General features: G+C 41.6%; 2 protein-coding genes across 3 annotated transcripts; both read left to right on the forward strand.

Moving 5' to 3' along the window:
* Positions 1-3,618: 3,618 nt before the first annotated feature.
* On the forward strand, positions 3,619-5,377 carry LOC114872646 (mucin-2-like). Its single transcript, XM_029180055.2, has 4 exons — positions 3,619-3,742; positions 3,979-4,602; positions 4,778-4,879; positions 5,006-5,377. The coding sequence occupies exons 1-4, from the start codon at positions 3,682-3,684 to the stop codon at positions 5,179-5,181; spliced, it is 963 nt and encodes a 320-aa protein (XP_029035888.2). The 5' UTR covers positions 3,619-3,681; the 3' UTR covers positions 5,182-5,377.
* An 833-nt stretch (positions 5,378-6,210) lies between these two features.
* Positions 6,211-19,887, forward strand: LOC114872645. Of its 2 annotated transcripts, none has more exons than XM_029180054.2 (4): positions 6,211-6,609; positions 16,709-16,969; positions 17,082-17,294; positions 17,398-19,887. In XM_029180054.2, the coding sequence occupies exons 2-4, from the start codon at positions 16,715-16,717 to the stop codon at positions 17,734-17,736; spliced, it is 807 nt and encodes a 268-aa protein (XP_029035887.1). In that variant the 5' UTR covers positions 6,211-6,609; positions 16,709-16,714; the 3' UTR covers positions 17,737-19,887. The 2 variants fall into 2 exon arrangements, with proteins under 2 accessions (XP_029035887.1, XP_029035885.1); XM_029180052.2 differs by lacking the exon at positions 6,211-6,609 and adding an exon at positions 13,979-14,882.

The raw sequence follows: 19,887 nt of genomic DNA on the forward strand, positions 1-19,887 counted from the left end.
AAAATATTCGGGGAATTACCTGTCGATTGCGCGTCTTCCGTCATAAGGTTGTTACCTACGTTGTTACGTGTGCATCTTTGCTGAGTATACGTATAACGTAGGCGGGAGTATCGGTATAGAGTGGCACAACCGCATTCCAGGATGCAGACGGCAGAAGGGGGCTTATGTTGCGTGGCGAACGAGAACGTGTGGAAACGGCGATGGGCGGAGCAAGGAGAATATACCTTGGGATTCGCAAAGCCCTTTCGGTCTCCGGCATTCTTAAAAACTTTGCATCAAATAAGAGTTGCATACACGTTACATGATTCTTTCTTTTGCATAAAACATTTTTGCATGTCACTGCGTTTTCCTTCGCGTTACGCGTTATGAATTTTTTTCAATACGTTCGAACAATCCAACGCGTTAACAATAAGAACTCTTCTGTTGCTTAACGAAGAAAATGTTGACGCTGCGTGGCTTGACGTGAAACGGAACGGAACGGAAGGGGTAAAGGTTTGAAACAGGGATAAAACGAGCGAACGGAGGTCTGGTCTGGGTTGAATGAAATAAAAGCAACCTCTTACTTTAAAAAGCTGAAGAAAAGCGATAACGACAAGAGGAAGGTGCAATTATAGAGAAGAAACGTAGCTTTTAAAATATCGATGGTTATTCGGGGTTGAGATAAGGTTCAGATTTTACAGCGTCTTTTCCGCAAATAGAAGATGATGCTTTTACGCTGGCTATTCCGAATAAAGAAACGTACGACCAGATTGAATCTCGTTAGCCGTGAACTTGGCCAGTAGCCTACCTCTTCCCTAGCATGATCATGAACGCAAACTCGTCGGCTTTAGCCTTCTCGTTACCATCACTGGCTGCTGGCTGCTATCGCAGCAGGAGACGCGATTGCGTTACCTTTTCTCGCGAACCGTGTAAAACACCCAACTATCTTTTTCGATACACTAGCCAGCATTTCTTTGAGCTATATACGCAGATTAATTTTGCCAATTCTCGAAAATTTGCGTCCCTCCAGTTTGCATTCGAATCTCATAACGAAAACGCGTTGTCAAATTGTAAGGCGTGTCTTATAACGTGGCGCGAATACAGTGAAAGTTGGTACAGAATCGCCGGAGAATCTTGTTTTGTAATTTTAATGGCCGATTGGATCTCGATGGCCCTGAACTTGACCACTTGCCACTTGTCACCACCTCCCTCATCCTGTATCATAAACATTTTGTTCAGTTTTCGTTGTTTAACGTTAAACGTTCAAGAAAGCAGAAACTTTGATTTCATTTTCATTCGCGGCATGATGTATCTCGTCAGATTAATGATCATTAGTTGCCGATGATTAGTTTAAGAAAGTATGCCATCTGACTCGAAACGAAGATAGAAAGAAACTTTGAAACAACAATGAACCCAGACTTTCTCTGACCCATTCCAGGAATCTCTTACTCTGAACTCTGGAGGCTAAATGCATGGTAATGGCTACTCGAAAGGCGGAAATGGTTCGTTCTTTCTCAATGTCAATGATACAGTAGTAAAACGAAACGATTATACTTAAGTTATGTACGTAGAATGTACGACTGGTACTACGCTCGAGCGTATCTTACCACGCATGTTCATTGCGTGTAAGCGGTAGCCAAAGTGGAAAATCGTCGAGTCGTGGAAGAACAATGGCGAAACAATGTTTTGACGGGAAAGTTATTTTGCATCATTACCTTCTCGAACGACCAAGTAAACAAGCTTAAGGAACACGCGAAAACAAAGAGCAAGTGAACGTGTATCTATATTGTATAGGTATACGCACGGGATCGATGTGGAAATTAAAATAGATATTGTAGATCTGCCAGACACTTAATTAGCCGATAAGAGCCGATACGACAAAAGAAACAGGGATTACGTCAAGAATTCAATTTCGATATATTTCAAGTTATACAGTTTTACGATTCACAAGTAACTTGAACATCTTCGTCGCATTGTGAAACGTTTATCCAACATTGCTTTATGATCGTAGGCAAGTATTTTTTCAAAGCTGAGAGAAATCCTGCCTCGGGATCCTACGAAACGAAAATAGTTTCTTATTAGATTCATACAAGTCCTGCCTTATACGAAGGTACAAAATAGTAATCAAAATCATCAAAATTATCCTAATCATCGAAGTATTATAGTTATCGTATCTGCTAAAAGCGTGTAGAAAAATCATAGATATTGCTTATATCTGATCAAAATGACTATACAATAATCTTTTATGCCTTAGGTATGATTTGAAGTGGTAATATACATATAAACTTCGACGCTATTCAATTCGTCGCAAACCTAACACCTTTAATCGCACCTAAGAATAAGCGATTCGTTTTATCATGTGATAATGAAAATCGCCTTATTTACGGTCAAGATAACGGAAAAACAAACACTTTGTTGCAATATAGAACAAATTGCGATCGGTATTATTCAGAAGAAGAGTATTTTACAAATTGATAGATACCTATCAACAATTTTCATTGTATTACATTCTTTTCAATTAAAAGGAAAATGTTGAGTTGTTAGTTTTAAATTATAAAAGTAACGTTTTTATCTTCATAAATAGATAACCAATTCCTAGACTAAGTATATCTTTTTTGATAACACGTACAGTTTCTATTCGAAACATTTGTCCAATACAAGAAACATTTTGCGAATAATTTACAGTGGTCTTCAACAGATTGACTAATTCTATATCCAATCTTAACCACTTATTCCGTACACTTTTAGGTAATTAATTTGCCAATTGGCACGCTTCTAATTACAAGAGAAATTTGATATTAATCGTACAGAGTGATCTTATTGTTGAATTCATTGACTTAACGATTGCATCTTATACTTGATCAGGAAATTGTAGGTATCTGCACGGAGATACGGTGACACGAATTTTAACAGAGATTTCTAAATTTTACACTTCTAAGTATCTGTTGCTGCAGAATGTAGAGCATTAAAAGTGTATTCGATATCGATTATTCATCTTTTGATAAAAGAATTTTTTCTTCTTCTTTATCTTTATCTTTTCAGCGCATCATTCGCAACGTATTGATTACCGTTATTATTATCTATTGGAGATTGTTTATCGCGTTAATGGTACGATAAGTGTAAGAACCATAGTTGAAACTATGATTATATGTACCGATAATTCTACGTAATACTTTCACATGCGTATTACTACCAAATATTCTATACCTATATCGAATAAATCAATAAGATAAATACAATTAGATTTTTTTTTTTTTTGCTTTTCATCTGATAAAGCAATATGACATTAAGTAACATTTTCACACTTGATTTGTTTAACGTGACACATCTTTCCATTGATTTCTTCAGACGTGAGATATAAGTATTGTAATTGCAAAATCAGATCAAAATACGTACAGTGATGAAAAAACTATCGATATTACTTCCTGCGAGTGAGTCAGTTAACTCGAGGGATGAGCATGGCAAAGAAATATGAACAGATAAAAGGGAACAACGGATTTATGATATCTGATTTTTTCTTTTTTGCGTGTGCGTTAATCATATATCGCCAAGGTAATGGTATTGATTGGAGGACTTTTCGCAGATAAGCGCAAATTTATCATGATAAGCACGGTAAGAATATTCCTATTTCTTCAAGCTTCGCAGCAGTCGCGTACCAACAATCATAGTATCGACGTTCATTGAAAAGGACAATCAGCAAATATGAGGGAGTACAGGCTTCTCGCCATACTGGCTATCTTAGGTCTTGCTGTTATACAACCAGGTAAAGGATTAGACATAAACATAAAAAAAATTCATCTAACCGAATGTTACTATCGCGTTATATTTCTAAATACAATTTCATCAATAATATTTTTAAAAGCCTATCTAATGTCTTAACAGCTAATTAATGAGATACTGTATCTTTTAAATTCTATATACGTCTTTTTATTGAATATGCAAATAATTCTGCTAATTTGATGATGAAAAACATTAACAGCTCTGTATTTTTTTAACTAGGAAATGGTTTAAAATGTTACGTTTGCTATGGAGAGGATTGTAAAAATCTGAACCAGGATATGGTAGCAGATTGTCCTGCGCTCCCCATTATACCTACCGAAAATCCAGAAGTTACAACTAGCGGAACAACGGCAGCACCTCCAGAAGTTACAACTAACGGAACAACGGGAACACCTCCAGTAGTTACAACTAACGGAACAACGTTAACACCTCCAGTAGTTACAACTAACGGAACAACGGTAACACCTCCAGTAGTTACAACTAACGGAACAACGGGAGCACCTCCAGAAGTTACAACTAACGGAACAACGGGAGCACCTCCAGAAGTTACAACTAACGGAACAACGGGAGCACCTCCAGAAGTTACAACTAACGGAACAACGGGAGCACCTCCAGAAGTTACAACTAACGGAACAACGGGAGCACCTCCAGAAGTTACAACTAACGGAACAACGGGAGCACCTCCAGAAGTTACAACTAACGGAACAACGGGAGCACCTCCAGAAGTTACAACTAACGGAACAACGGGAGCACCTCCAGAAGTTACAACTAACGGAACAACGGGAGCACCTCCAGAAGTTTCAACTAACGAAACAACGAAAGTGCCGCCAGAAACATTGAACGGTATGTTCATAAGAATAACAAGATGAAATAAAATTAATTTACCGGAGATTTAGTATTATCAAAATGTAATAATAATTGAAGACTGTATTCGTGTCATCTACGAGATTTGGTGGAATAGCGTGGTATTTAGTGTATAATAACGTTTAAAGATACTAACAATTTCTTTTTTTTACAGTTGCTGTTAGAACTGAGAGAAAACGTAGAAGCGTAATCGGTCGTTTTCCGTTAGTACAGCCGTTGGATGAAAACCAAGCGATATGGCAATGCTTCGTTATAAGTAAGATCTTTCTTCATCGCATAATGTTGTTTTTTCTTTCTTTTTTTTAGCGTAAAAATTAGTTGGTTAGATACAATGGATGAAAGTATACAACACAAAAATATAACAGCTATTTTCTGTTTACAGATCGGGGGGAAAACAACGAAGTCAGAGGGTGCGCTCACAAAAACTTCACAGTTTGCACTGACGACGTAAAAGGATGTTCAGTTTGTGATTCAGATGAATGCAATTCGGCGACTTCGCAGGTTGCATTTACGTTTATGGTTCTATCTTCGCTAGTAGCTTTAATTCTAATGAGATAAGTTGATCGATTTTTTTATTGTAAAAAAGTTTCAGTATAATAAGTTAATAGATAATATTTAGCTAATTACTTCAATCGACTACCCCATTAGATTTCGTTGATTTTAATCGTTAGAAAAATGATATTTAATAATTAAGCACATGTTATTGTGATCGAAATTACCAACTGTCTATAAATTATTGAGAAGAAAAAACTTATTCGATGTTATTTAAAACACACGGAATACCATACATTCATGCTTTCGTTTATCTATAGATGTACCTATAGATAATAATTTTGCTAACTCAAGAATACCATCTAACTTGAATAAATTCTAATCTATAGTAATATCATTCCTACGAATAGAGACGTCCGTTGTAATTAACAAGTTATGTAAGTACTTAGGCATTTGTTAGTTACAATCAACCGCATGGCGTCCTCTAGTTACAACAAATCGAACCATCGACTGTACCACATATCCTCTCCCGTTTTCCCGCAGTTGACTTATTATACCTGGATGGATGGATATTGAAAAGTCTACCTCATGATGGACGATAAAAATTAATCAATCAAACTGTTCAAGGATATAGACGACTTTAATGACACCGATATTAACGATGTTTAACCCATCAACAGACTCGTTTTTCAGCTAGGAAAGGTCTTTATTCCTGCTATTGTTCATATTCGTGATAGACTAATTGTAAGTATTTTGTCAATCTTTCGCATTCGAGTAATGGAGCAGGATTTTTTAATCGAGCCAGCATCAAGGAATATTTTAAAAAGCCGATAAGCAGCGCGTGAATCAGGCTAGGGAGAATAGGAAGGATAGGAGGATAGATAGACAGGCGAGAAGAGAGACACGTATGCATTAATTGTGCAGCAAGTTAGACTCTGTGGAGTGCAGAGGATGGTGCACAATACGCGTACTTAAGTACGCGACGAATCTGCGCTGGTGTTGATGCTCGTGGTCGTGTTTCGAGTGGCTGTTTGTGGGTGTTTCTCAGCAAGTTGGCTGTGTAGGTAGAGGAACAACGTCGGCTCGTCAAAGCTGCGCCGAGCGACCGAGCGTCTCTGCGAGTCGCGAGGAAGCTCAGTCTACCGTCACTGTTCGCGAGCGTCGCGTCGCTTCGATACGCCGCTCCGTTTCCGTTCGCGTCTCATTCCCATATTACAAACGCTTCTCGTTTTCTCTTTTGGAGTCGTGAAAATCATTTGCCGCCACTGTTACACGAAAATCGAAGCGGAATTTTTTCGATCGAATATCGGTGATCGTCAACGGAGATTTGCAATCAATCAAAGAAAGATAGCCGCGTCGATCGCGTTCACGCGTCGATCGGTATCTAGGGATCAGCGTCATCATGCTCGATCGACGCATTTGAATGTTCCGCGTTTGCTATTTGGTGGAAAAAACGTATTCCGAGACTGTTCCGAATCAAAACTATCGGCGAACGTGAGTATTGTACTTTTTTCCTTTTGTTTATCGTCGCGCAGAAATTGGCGGGAAATTCAAGCACGATCGGGACCGAAGGAACCGGTATCGTTACGATCAATATTGACGATTGGTTGGAAAGCTGGATGGTGTAAAATATACGAAGCCCCGTGAGAGTGGTTGCCGGGTAAAGGGAAAGGGTTAACAGGGTGTGCATCCGGTAATGCAGTAATCCAGTTGCATCGAAAAGGAACGAAGGTGCACGCCGGATTGCAACGTGTGAGAAATCGTATCGATCGTTATTATTTGCATGTTCTTTTTTTCAATATCGAAAGGAATTGCGGAAGTCGAAAACTTTTTCCGTTTTCCGTTTTCCGCGTTCCAGCCGTTCGCGCTTCTTCGATCGGTCGAGCTAGTTCCGGGCATCTGTGCGCAACTCGTTTTTCTCCGAATTACTTCCAGCTTTCAGCCTTTCGTCGCTTTTCCTCCATTCTAAGAAATCGAACACTTCCGGTCCGTTAAGCTCATTAGAGGCGACGGGAATTTGCTTCCAGCTAGTTTCCTCTAACGAGGATAACAAAGCGTTCGTTAACCGTGAATCGTCCTCGTGCGCAGGAGTCGTAAAGTTGAATGGACACGAATGCCTCTGGCTGCGTTTGCGTGCCGGCCTTCTTCCTATACACCACGGAAAGCTGCGAATTGTTTCAATCTGCGAGCAAATGAAAGCAAACTCGACTCACGGAATGCTTTTCCCCCTTTCCTACAAATGGAGCTGGACAGAAAGCGATTTTCGATATACAGTATAGGGTATTAACTGATTGAATCCGTGTGTCTGTTCCCTTATCGGGCATAGTCATGTTACGCGGACGTGATATCATTCGTGCGATTGAAACCTGTTGTCCACGTTATCCTCTTACGATAATTAATTTACACGCAATGCAAACTTCAAAATCAATTTCTCGTTTCAATCTTCGATCGTAGTTGTATTTAGTTGTGCCAAACGCACAAGTAAAATTGGGAAAATTAAGCCAGCCCAACTTACGAGCGAAGAAAAGAACGCGATGCCACGAAATCGCCTAGTCAAATGCCAATAGCCAATAGCTAAACCGATCGAACGGAATGGACAGTCCGATAAGGCATATGGAAATTGGATCAGTGTGTCAGGAACAGGCCGCGTGCATGCGATTCGTCGCATGCTTGACGCCACGTTTCCGACCAAACCACAATTTCATTCCGTTTCGTTTTCTTATAAATTACGCTCGAAACTCATTCATCGAAATCTCTCGCTTCTGTTTGTTAGTACTCGAGCATGCCGACGGATTATTAAAAATTTGTTACTTCCTCTAGCTGCTAGAGTCCTAGATTCTAAGACCTAAAATATAGGCCCAGCAAGCTTGAAGTACAAATAAGGGCGCAGCACCTAAATTCGTGGGTACAAGCGAGCGTTTACTATTTATGACGCATTACATCGTACGAGAGATAAGAAAAATACGGTTATCGAAGATAACAGATTCGAAGAGTGCATTTTGGTAGAACGTTCTTGATCTCTCCATACGTTTGAAAAATTCCTCTAAAATGATGCGAATTTAACGCAAAGGAAACGCAACTCAATTTTTAAATAAAAAACAAAAAAAAAATGAGAAGGAGGAAAGAAGTTGGTCTTAGTTGAAGACAAAACGAACGAATTCGAGGATGAAAGGGGCAACGAGGTGGAACGAGTAGCTATACCGTGTACGTATAGTTTGTTGCCCGGTTGCTTGCGTGCAATGGGTGCATGGGTGCATGCGTGCATGCGTCCATGCGTGCGCACAAGTAGACGCGCGGCGTTCGCCTCGAGTACGATTCTCTCGGTCGGAGAAATCGGGAATGTAGAACTTTGCACGGCCAACAACCGCACGATTCGCCGGATATCCGTTCGAGCTGCTACGATCGACCGAAACTCGCAAAGCCAGTTCACCCACGACACTGAAAGTTACGAGCGGAGAAATCGGTACGTTTCATTTTGCCGTCGAACCGGTCTGTAACAAAACATTGTTCGCTCGTAGAAGAATTTCACGCGTAACGCGATGATTCCAGCTTGGCGAAACGAACGAGTTTATTTCCTTTCAGTGAACGGGTTCAACCATTTACTTTGCACTGCCATTCGAGAAGTGTACTCTGCTCGTTGACCGTACGTCGAAGCGACTATGCAAAACTTTTGCCGACGAGAACTGGCGAGAAGAAAAAGAGGAACAGAAGGGGCCCTGGGGTCCGTGCTGCCCAGTTCATCGACCTATCGTCCGGTCTTCTTAGTCTCTCCTTCTTTACCTTTCTCTCGACACTCGCGTCTTTTTCCTGCATTCTTTTCCATTCGATCAACAAAAATCTTCCTTCCGTTGCGATGCGTTGCATCGTGTTGCAAAATACCACCAGTTCCGATCGTAACTCTCTCTTTCTTCCGTGTGACATTCGATCGGTCGTAAAAGAAACGATCTCTGTACCGTTCCATTCTATGCTCAGATTTTTATTTTCCTTTGCTTACTGATGCGATTTTGTTGTTTCAATAAAATTTCAATCGAAAACGAGACGTTCATTTACTCGAAATTATTTTTCATTATTGGAAATATGTAACAAGTATCAGGGAGCAGGTAAAAGCTATTTTGAAATGAAATTTTTAATAAGAAATTTATATACATTAGGTACGCGTACATACTTTCCGCGGGGAAAGAAGGCAAAGGAGGTCGTCAGAAACGAGATCCGTGTGAATGCATTCAGACTTAGCAAGCGCTTCTTCGTCTCTCCTCTTGCCTTCGTTTCCTTCCTCTTCTGTCCGATTCTTCTTTACTCTTTACCTTTTCGTCTGTTTTTCTTCTCACGGAGCGACTGGTAAGGCCACGGAAGAATTATTGTCCACCTAAAGCCGACTGCTCTCGCCGGATTTAACGCACACCTTCCAGTTAATCGGCGCGAAATTAAACCGGTTTCATCTTATACACCGCCTTCCACTACTCGTCTTCGTTGCACGAGAAGCTATTAACGAGTATCGATTTCCACGGAATATCGATTTAATATTCGCGAAACGATCGGTGAATTGGAAGGGAACGATAGCGGACAGGAAGTTTACGAGGCAAAGGTATATATCGACACCAAGCGAAGAAGCGAATTGAAAAGCGTTGTTCACGTTATTCGCTGCGTCTACAATCTATAGTCTACAGACTACATTTCGCAGTGTAGTGAACTGAGCAATCTGTTGTCAAATAGAAACAGGTCTGCTGCCACTCGCAATCGATGCTCCACATTCTCTTTTCCGGCAGGTGAAATGCCTGATGGAAAAAGTTTCAGCTACAAAGGAACGTCAGTCCATCTTTGCGTTCCCTTTCTTCTCCAAGTAATCCGTGTATCGCAGATACCGGTAGTTTACACAATAGTTGCCTTTCTTATCGAACTAACGGCAGAAAAAGGAATGATAATTCATTGCTGACCCATTTCTTCCATACTTTAAAATTCTACCTCGAAATTTTCTATTTGTTTCCCGTCTTCTTCTGTTTAACGATGCCGGGAACAGTACGTACATTCTTCTCAGCAGTTGACCCCAGGGCTCCTATCTTTTTTTTCTTATCTAACGAGCAAACAAGAAATATCTTGCGTAGAAAATTTTAGGAATGTTCGATGCCTTATGGCGTACGATTGTTTATGGAGTTTAGAAACTTTCAAAAGCCTAACCGTAAAAAGAATCATCCAAAATATGTTTTATTGTATAAAAAATTTTCTCGAATTAGGTTTGTTGCGTTATACGGTTTAACCCTTTTAACTATATTTAAAGAATGCAGGGCACATCGGACTCCGGTAAAGCTTCTCGCCACGATATATCTGTTCGCGCACCAGAAAGAAGGCCGAGTTCCATCAAGCTATAAAGTCGCAGTGGCAAGGAGAATCGTGCATTTGCACCGCCCAATTCTTTTCTAATAGGTCCACTGCGTGACGAATTACGGGAACGAAACAAAATACGACCGAACGCGACGCAGCGATATTCGATATCCCTGTCTTATTTCGTCTCATTCGCGTATTTCGTCACGCAATGGACCTATTAGAAAAGAATTGGGCGGTGCAAATGCACGATTCGTGACTTTCTCGCCCTCCTGACTTTCTAGCTTGATGGAGCTCGGTCTTCTTCTAGTACGCGAACATATAGATAAATATTCTATGATATTCATTCACGTTCAAGTATTACCGTATTGTTTCCGAGCTCAAAACGGAATAGACTTGAATGCAAACGTAATGTAAAGTGGCTTGAATGCGTGCAAGATTGTCCTTCCCTTCCAACGATTATATATATCGTACATATCGTGTCTCGAGACCCTAAAACCTCTTTCGAAGCAGGAAGAGTGACCGGGAAGACAGGTTGGAAGAAGGTCGAATTTGCGATTTGTAGGTCGGCCGGTTCGTTCTCATGATTGGTCTGTCTTATGATTGGAGCACCGTATACGTTAACATTGTCTAACGCGAGCTCGTCTCTCGTGTATGTCAGTCAACTAATTGTAAACTAGCAACGAAAAATCAGGTTCACGTGTGCCCATCCAATATACCGACTATTGGAAGTGTGTCAAGGTCTAAAGTTACATTAACGAAATTGCCAGGTACCTAAATAGGTTTCATGGGATCGAAGATTCATCGTCGAAGTCGATTCGAGTGATTGTGATTGTATAAAACGTATAACACAGTTTAAACGATACTTGTTAACGATTAGCTGGAAAAGATCGTTCAGCCCGACGATGGGAACGAAATTAAACGCTATTAAAGTTGGCTCCTCGAATGTCCGCGCAAGCTATAACGGCTGGCTAACCGTTGTGGTCCTGCTACGAGCTAATGAATCATTAACGGTCCTGTTAGTCCATTAATGTCTCTTAACCCTTGGGAGTCTGTTTCATATCCGGTTGGCCCGAGTCAGCCGAGGGCAAACGAACCTCGCCACCTCGTTTACGTCATACGCGTATATGCCATTCTTTTTGAAGTATCTAAAGTAGATACTATGTGGTTGGAGACTCGGTGCCGTCTACATCCAAAATTCACAAGGTCTTTTTTAGAAAATCAATCGATTTTGTTTCCTTCAACTTTAATGTCACGAGTTTCTTACGACTCATAAAATCATTGAATCGCTATCTCTCAAGGATCCAACGAAACTGGTTACGCGACCGCCTAAAGAATCGTTCTCAAGATGAATCCGATTTGCGTAATTTTCTGAGAACTTGCGGTTACCACGCTCCTACAAACCTACTTACTTACTATTATAGAATAAGACAAAAATGATCTCACACAAAGATGCAGCTTTTAATTCTTCTCTGCGTATACGCAGAGTATCGCAGTTTCGTGGAATGATATCCGTGAACGAGGTAAGCGCAAAGTATGGTTTGGCCCTGGCGAGCGTGTTATTATTTTTCGAGGACGATAACGCACGTTTCTCGAACGTGACCAGACTGCTACATACGTTTGTCCGCGAAGCTTCGTTTGCGCCTTTTTTTCCACTACATCAGACACGAATCGTTCTTATGACGTGTCGAGACGTGATCGGTCTCGCGTTTCATGATTTTTCGCTCCTCAACAAGGAGCTTCCTCAAACTCTTTAAATCGTCCACGAAAGATGCAATTCGAATCGGAGTAAATTTCTTTTGGTGGTGTTGGATTAGGTGAATTCTGAAAGAGAAGCTGGTAGTATAGCGAACGATGACGTCATGGCGTGGCAAGGATCGCAGCCTGGCCGTGCTGCGCCGCGCCGCGCCGCAGGGTCGACAGCTTCCCCTCTTCCAGGATAACCCGTTCCAGCGCTTTGCTTCATCGATCCATCCTGCGCGCAAACTATCCTCCCAAATCAAAAGCTTACCAAGGGTGTTCGCAATCTTTACCTTCTTCTATCATCTATGATCATCCATAAATCTGACGTCAAGGTTTAACCTTCGGACGGCGCAACGCGGCGGATCGCTTGTTTAAATTCAATTTTAAACATTTTCATGTTCTAAATGAATCGATGAAAACAAAATGTCGAAAATGCGCGATCGTTTCAAAGGTGAGTCGAAGGAGAACCGAGACGCGTAATAATTTCTTAGAACAACGAGTCACTTGTTTGCGTGAACGTCGTTCTGTTAGTAATTCGCGTAGTAGAAACCCGCACCCTCCCTCTCTTTGTATTTGCTCAATTTCATACGCTTACTTACGCTACGTACCTACACGAACGATAACGCTTAGGTAATACGCTTGGAAATATTCCGAGAATGGTGCATGAAAAGCAAATGAGGAAAACAGAAATTGTTTCCATGTTCTTGCAACTGAATGAGCGTATTTCGAGAGTCTTACGTAATGGCTGTCTGTACATACATAATACTGCGACGCATGATTAACATTTTTTAATCTCCTCCTTATTACGTGCGCATCGAACCCGGAAATCGCGAGACGAACCGGACAATCGTTAATAGTCGATAAGAAACTCGTGTAATTAACGATGCGACGTTCTAGCAAATTTTCCTTATCGACTTGTTGATGTTTAATTTGCTAAACAGCGAGAAACTTGGTCGCTCTGCACACGTAGATATCGATAACGATGACTAACCGTGTGAGTAAGTTGAGAACGCGTGACTAGAATTTAACTAACCGCGATGCATCGCGAATGCACATGCATAGAAGAAACAACAATTCTTGCTCGAATACCACGCTGTTTGTTTTAACTTTTAAACGAGCGGATAGAATCGAACGCGTTGCTATTTTCCATTCTCTTTTCCTGTGGGCTGTTTTGTCGTTGAACGATAGTGTCATTCCCATTGAGCGTCGCGTCGTTTTTATACTTCTGATGATCTAATCGACGATGATCGTAATAATTTTCAAGGGAGACTTGTCCGAAACGAAGCTACCACCCACCTTGACACGTAAGACGAACAGTGTCTGATTGTGAGATTCCAAATCGTTGGATACTTTCCGTGAATGACACAACGCAAGCTCTGTCACTGACAATTTACGATTCGCTCGAACTCGGCCCAGTGCCCTGCCCAAAAAGAAGCGAGGACAGTCGCGGGCTCTAAGGGATAAGCGATTTGGAATTTGTAAAGGCAACAGGCAACAGAAAGTAAAGGCGAAAGAAGAGAAGGAGGATGAATTTGAAAAGAAGAGTTTCAACGCGCGGTTGATATTCGAGCGGGGAACTCTATGACTAAGAGGCTACGTAGGCGGAAACAAATCATCAGCTCTAAATTGATATCTTGCTCGCGTTCTACGAGATAGCCGCTCTTATCTTATTCGCATGTCGGTTGCTTCTTGCGAATCGTTGACTCGCCTGCAGCCTTTAGCATCCTTTGATTTTCTATCTCTCTCTCTCTCTCTGTGAATCATTTATCGGTGCCATCGTTTGTCAGAGAGCGCTTTTTATCGCAACTAGTCGCGGAAGTTGTTAATCTTTGATGCAATTTTATTCCTACGAAAACATCCGCGTTTCGTTTCCACTTTATCGCATTTTACCCGGGGGAACGACGAAGAATTACTAACAAGCAATCATATCGGTAAACATTTTTCAGTTGATGCGATAAGATATCGCGATTGCGTGGCTCTCGTTGAGAAACTCTTTCTGTCGATCTGTCTCGCCAGTTTTCATTCTCGTCCTGTAAGAATTCGAAAGCAAATCCTGTAACGTTAGCTAAGCCACGTCGGTGATATATGCAGGCAGATAAGTACGTAGGTACTACGTACTCTCCGGTGCAATATACGCCGTGTCATGCAGCTAGACTACACTCAGACGCTACTGAGAGCTCCTCTGCATAATCGTTATTGCGACCATTCGCGATTCCTGCAACTTGTGCTTTTCTACCTGTTAATTATCGAAATTCTTCACCACCTATATCACTCTTAGCTAGCTATTATTCTTTTTTCACGAGCGACAATTATATTTCAAGTACAATTACTACAAGAATACCGAAAAAAACTCGTTTGTTCAGGTAAATAGGCAGGTGCATACAAAATCTTCCCACGTAATTATCCCCATTTTCACTTCGCCATTTGTCGTCATCTTCAGTCGTCAACTCCCTGTCTTTGTACATATTTAATAAGCGTTAAGCACACTTGTAGTTACGTTGAAAATTGGTATGAACTGTTTTTATTATTGGTGCAACTGGAGAAGAATATTGTGCAAAAGGCACCTTCGAGAAGGAATCTTGAAGAGAATCGCGTCTGACTAACGGAGTCCTTCTCATACCGGAACCATCGAGCAGACACGCTTCCACGGAATGCAGGACACGTGTTTTGCGGTATCGCTTCAACGATGATGTAGGAAAATGAGGGTACGAGACTTGTTAGTTTCTATGATGAATTCTTGTCCGAATGATTGAAGCAACGCAAACGTTGACAAAGAAAGTTTCTTTCGTGAATCGGTAGAGTGGTTGGTTGAAGAAGAAATACGGTTTCTTAACGCAAACGTCGTGGACGAGGATGACGCCATAGCTCGTTAGGATCGTTTGCGTCTCTGTAATAATTATGCTCGATGGTTGGCTCGAGCGGTTACTTGGTCGACGTTTCTGCCCTCGTCTACACCGCTGCAGCCTGTGTCAATAATGCTTGTGGACTGGTGGGCCCGTGGGCGTTCACCAGTTCCTTTCCACTTTAATTATTGTTAGTTAACGCGTTGACATTTATAAGGGCACTTGCAACATGCCAATAAGCGCTTTCGAACGCTTTTATAAAATTCCTATGTACATCCTCCTTTATACAGTAGTTGGTAAAGCTACGTACAATATTTCTCACCGCTTTGTCGACGATCATTGTCAGATTCCTTTTACTTTGGAACGTTACGCTAGAAACGCTCGAGTTTCTTCGCGTTCGTCGACACCTTTAGAAAACGCGTACCACCTTTTTTTGTCCTTTCAATGCCGATTTCAACGTTTCCTCGGCCGGTTGCGTTAGAAGAAAAAAGGCAGAGGTTTCGTACCCACGGTCGAACAATTTCGTCGTGGGAACGTGAAACGAAACGGTACGCCAGCGTAATTATCGGCAGCTTGATCTGTGAGCGAAGAAGCGTCGAGTGGTTATCGGGCCGAAACAATGGGCGCATCCTCGCCGAGTGCGTTCTAACGCAGACAATAACGCTTCCGGTGTAGGTTTCGCGCGCACGAACGCTGCCATCTCGATCGACTCAACTTTCGATCCGCGTGTATCTTTACCACTGATACCAATGCGGGTCTATCGAGGCATGCGATGTATCGTTCAGCAAAACTTTCTTCATTCCTGTTTATCCTTTTAGATTGTGTTTCGTCCAGGCTCTGTTAGCCGGTCTCTGCTACCTGACAGGCCCGTATATTTTGGACAGGGGGGACAAAAGTGGAGCCAGGTCAAATGGAGGAGCGAGTCCGTGCAACGAATAGGGGCAACATAGAATCATAATACCAGCATGAAATCCTATGGATTCCCGTCGACGTAGACCGTAGACGAAGCCAATCGAACGTGAAATTCCTCGATGAGAGACGGTGCAACGTATGGACCGGACAATTAGTCAGACGAGTAGCTCGTTAAAGGCGTCGCGTTGTGTCGTGATCGAATTAAGGTCGAACGAGAGTGGGACTTTTCTCGCCTCGATTAAGTGGGTCGACTAAAACGCCATTGGCCGATTAGCTTTAGCCGCGCTGCCGCTGGCGTCCCTTGCGTCACCGTATCCGCCAGCCAACGACCCATTTTTTCTCTTCACCTCTCTGCCCGACCCGGTCGCGAAAAAGGGAAACGAAAGGAACTACTGAAACGTTCTGGGTCGTGGTTGAATACAAACGATTCTCTCTCCCGCCCGCTTCTCGTCTCGTATCATGCGTTTTCCGCGCTACTTCTAAACCGAACCGTTTACCGAATCTCTTAATTCCATTCAAGTCACGAGAGAGCGACGCAACTTAATCGAAAATTTTGCTGTTATCAGAGAGCAGCATCCGATAAAGAGGTCGCGGTTATTTATAGAACGATACCATGACTCCAGGGCAGGGGGTTCGGTTCGAGGAAATCGATGGGCTTTCGCGGTAGCTCGCGAAAGGAGCAGAATTTTCTCTCTCGATGCTATCTGATGTTGAAACGAATAAAATTATGTTATGACGAAAATAATCTCGATCACGAATGAAAATTTTGCTTACAGAAGAAAATGAACGCACCAGTATACGCATCGTCCTGCCCTGCGTTGCAGTCGAATCTTTCGCTGCACAGTTCCTCCTACTATAACGAGTACAGCGGAGCCGCCAGGAGGAGGTTGTCGTCGACAGGTGAAGCGGATACCTCGGCCACGTCCAGCTACGAGGGTAGCGACAGTTCCGAAAACAGCGACGAATCTCGTCTGGAACCGGTTAGCCAAATGGAGAGGGAGCAGCTCGAAACATTTTTCCGGGGCTTAAAATCTCAGGTAAACGGGGCTGCTTCGCAACTCGTCTCTAGAACTTTTCAACTGAAATTCTCCTGACAATAACGTGAAAGTTTTACTTTTATATGCAGAAAATTTGTTTTCTTAACGACAGGTGTTTGTCTGCGAATCTTTGGCAAATTTATACCTGGGAAACGCATCGCAGACTGAAAGATGGGAACTTCGATTCACTGGAATACCCGTGGTGGTATTGGATCTCGGAGAAACACGATCGAGATCAAAGAGGCGGATTCAAATTCTGCTGGCCGAGCGTGGCACTTGTTTCACCTTATGGAGGGAGACTATTGATAATTTGTCGTCGTACAAGGTAAACCGATTGTAGATACGCAAACGCAAACCTCGTATCATCGATAAGAAATAAAGAAGAAATAGTTGGTTTGAAAGTTATTTAAAGGTAAAGCGTGTTTCAGGTATCAGGACCGGCTTTTCACACGATGTGTCTTTCTTCCGATCACACGCGCCTGGCTGGCCTCAGTTTCGATAATCCTAAAGCAGCGAACGATCTTTGGCAACACATAGAACGACTCGTCTCCTGCCCGGAGAACATCAGCCTTTCGGTGCCCGGAAAGAAGAAGAAGAAGCCAGTACCGAAGAAGGTGGTTTTACCAGCGAAGAGCAACATCAGTCAACCGTGTCAATTTCAACACGTAACCAGCGTCGATGCTGCTGACCGATCGCGATATTTCTCGCTTCAAACCTTGGTGCCACCTTTGAACGAGCTGGAAAATTCTTTGGAAGCGAACTTCTGAGAAAAGGAGAAGTCAGACCAACGTCCAGATTCGTAACTCCTCCTGGACCTTCCTTCATCTCAACAGCATTTCTGCTGTGTTTTTAGATAAATTCAATCTATAGAGCTCGTAAGATGCAAATTGCTGTTCATCATTGCCGATCATACTCTGCTGTTAAGAAGAATCATTTCCAACAGCTGTGTGCACGAATACGGGAGAAACGGATCGTTCGTGTCAAGTCGATACTTCTCGTTTCATTGAGAGAGAAGAACGTTGGGAATAAAGAACAGGATAACTTGATTCGTTATCTAAAACTTGACACACCATTATCCTTTCAAATCGATGGCAATTGTCAAAGGAAATAACAATGAAATTCGAGCTCTAAGGAGAATGTTTCGTCACTGTACAGTTTAAAGCAGTCGTCGGAAGAGTAGTCGACGTACAGGCCACGTTTGTTTCTCAATGTCTAAATGAAAGAATCAAAGTGTAACTGTAGTAGAGTAGTGCAAAAGGTTGCCGAACTTTTAACAAACAGTACAAGTGCGAGGCGTCTGTTATCGATAAGCTATAGACGTTCCAAATGATGGGCTATTTTTATCGAAAAAGAAAGAAAATGATAAACGGTGTTTCGAAGGTACAAAAGATTTCATTCTGATTGTGAGATTATCACAAAAACTCGATAATCGATACAAGGTCCACTTTTGAATGTTTCAAATTCAGAATCTATCCTTAAATATCGTTCTCGTGGACGTTTAGAATCGTTCCATAATCATTCTCAATCGGTATCGTAGTTGATCTTCAAAGTTTGCTCTAGTTGTTCGATAGTACGTGTCCATTTAACAAATTCACAGCTAATCCACAGATAATTGTTGGAAACTCGTTTTGAAACTCGTTATCGATAAGAAAACGAAGCTATTTGCCTAGCCTTCACTAGAAGTGATAGAAAGGGTATTAACCGTTTGCTCTATAATTTTCCTAAATACCGCTCGACAACTAAATTCACGGGTATTTTACCTCGAATAAATTATTTTCAAACTAGTACCTACAATAACTTTATCCAGAGTGCAAATGATTAATACCCATCCAGTCGTACAAATGAGAATAGAAAAGATATCCGAAATGTTTTTTCCGCTTAACGCGAATATGCCGCAAACGTACAAACATCTAAAGTCCAAAGAAGGAGATCTAGAATAATTGTGGAACCTTTCCGTAGGAAACATAATTAATTCTTTGACACGAATGTGGCAACGGTTACTCGGTAGAATTTTTGAACCAACTATTCCAATTTTTCTTCCTATCCATTGCGAATGTTAATCTTGCGATCTTGCGGTCGTATGTCGGGAATAGCTTATCGTTGTTCGTTCCTAAATTTTGTGCAACCGGAAAACGACCTCGTGGAAAGGGGTCGATCCACTTGATCCATGTGTCTTGATCGCGATCCGCCCACTATGTAATCAGCATCGCTCGACACATCGGACAAAGCATTATTGTAATTGTCTTTAACAAATTATTGTTCGATAGCCCTGTATACATAAGGTTTCGCGAACGACAAACACGGCAAGACTGGTTTTACCATCCTACGCTTTAAAAGAGCGATTTTAATGTAAATTGTCCTAACGATAATAGCCTTTGAACTAATTGGTTTGCTTGTTATTCGATGTTGGTCGTTTCTCGATACGCCATTTTCCGATATCGCGTGCGTTTATATTTTTACCTCCCCATGTTGAACCTGTTGGATTTAACAAGCGTAAAATCAATGTTTAAAAAAAAAAGATTAGAATAGTAAGAAAATAAAAGAAGTTGAAATATTATTCTATTTCTACGACGTTATCGAGTCGTGGCGATAGACGAGACGAATCGAACGTTGCTAATGTATCGCATAAAAAATGAAGAAAAATCACATTTTTCGCGTTTGGAGATAAAATTAGTGCCGATACGTTTGCTCGAGATCGGCCGTGCTTTCTGGTGATTTCCAATAAAATTAAGTGTACGCGAAATAACCTTGATATCAATTAACGTTCATTTCTTTGTCTACGACTGTGATATAAATATATTTGTATAGTTACGTTTCGTACCATATATCCGTATCGATTAATCATTTTGATATATCAGTTTACGATCATCGTTACGCATGTAATAACGCACTAATAAACGGTAACAATACGGATCATA

This window comes from Osmia bicornis, chromosome 3, assembly GCF_907164935.1.
Source record: "Osmia bicornis bicornis chromosome 3, iOsmBic2.1, whole genome shotgun sequence".
NCBI lineage: Eukaryota > Metazoa > Arthropoda > Insecta > Hymenoptera > Megachilidae > Osmia > Osmia bicornis.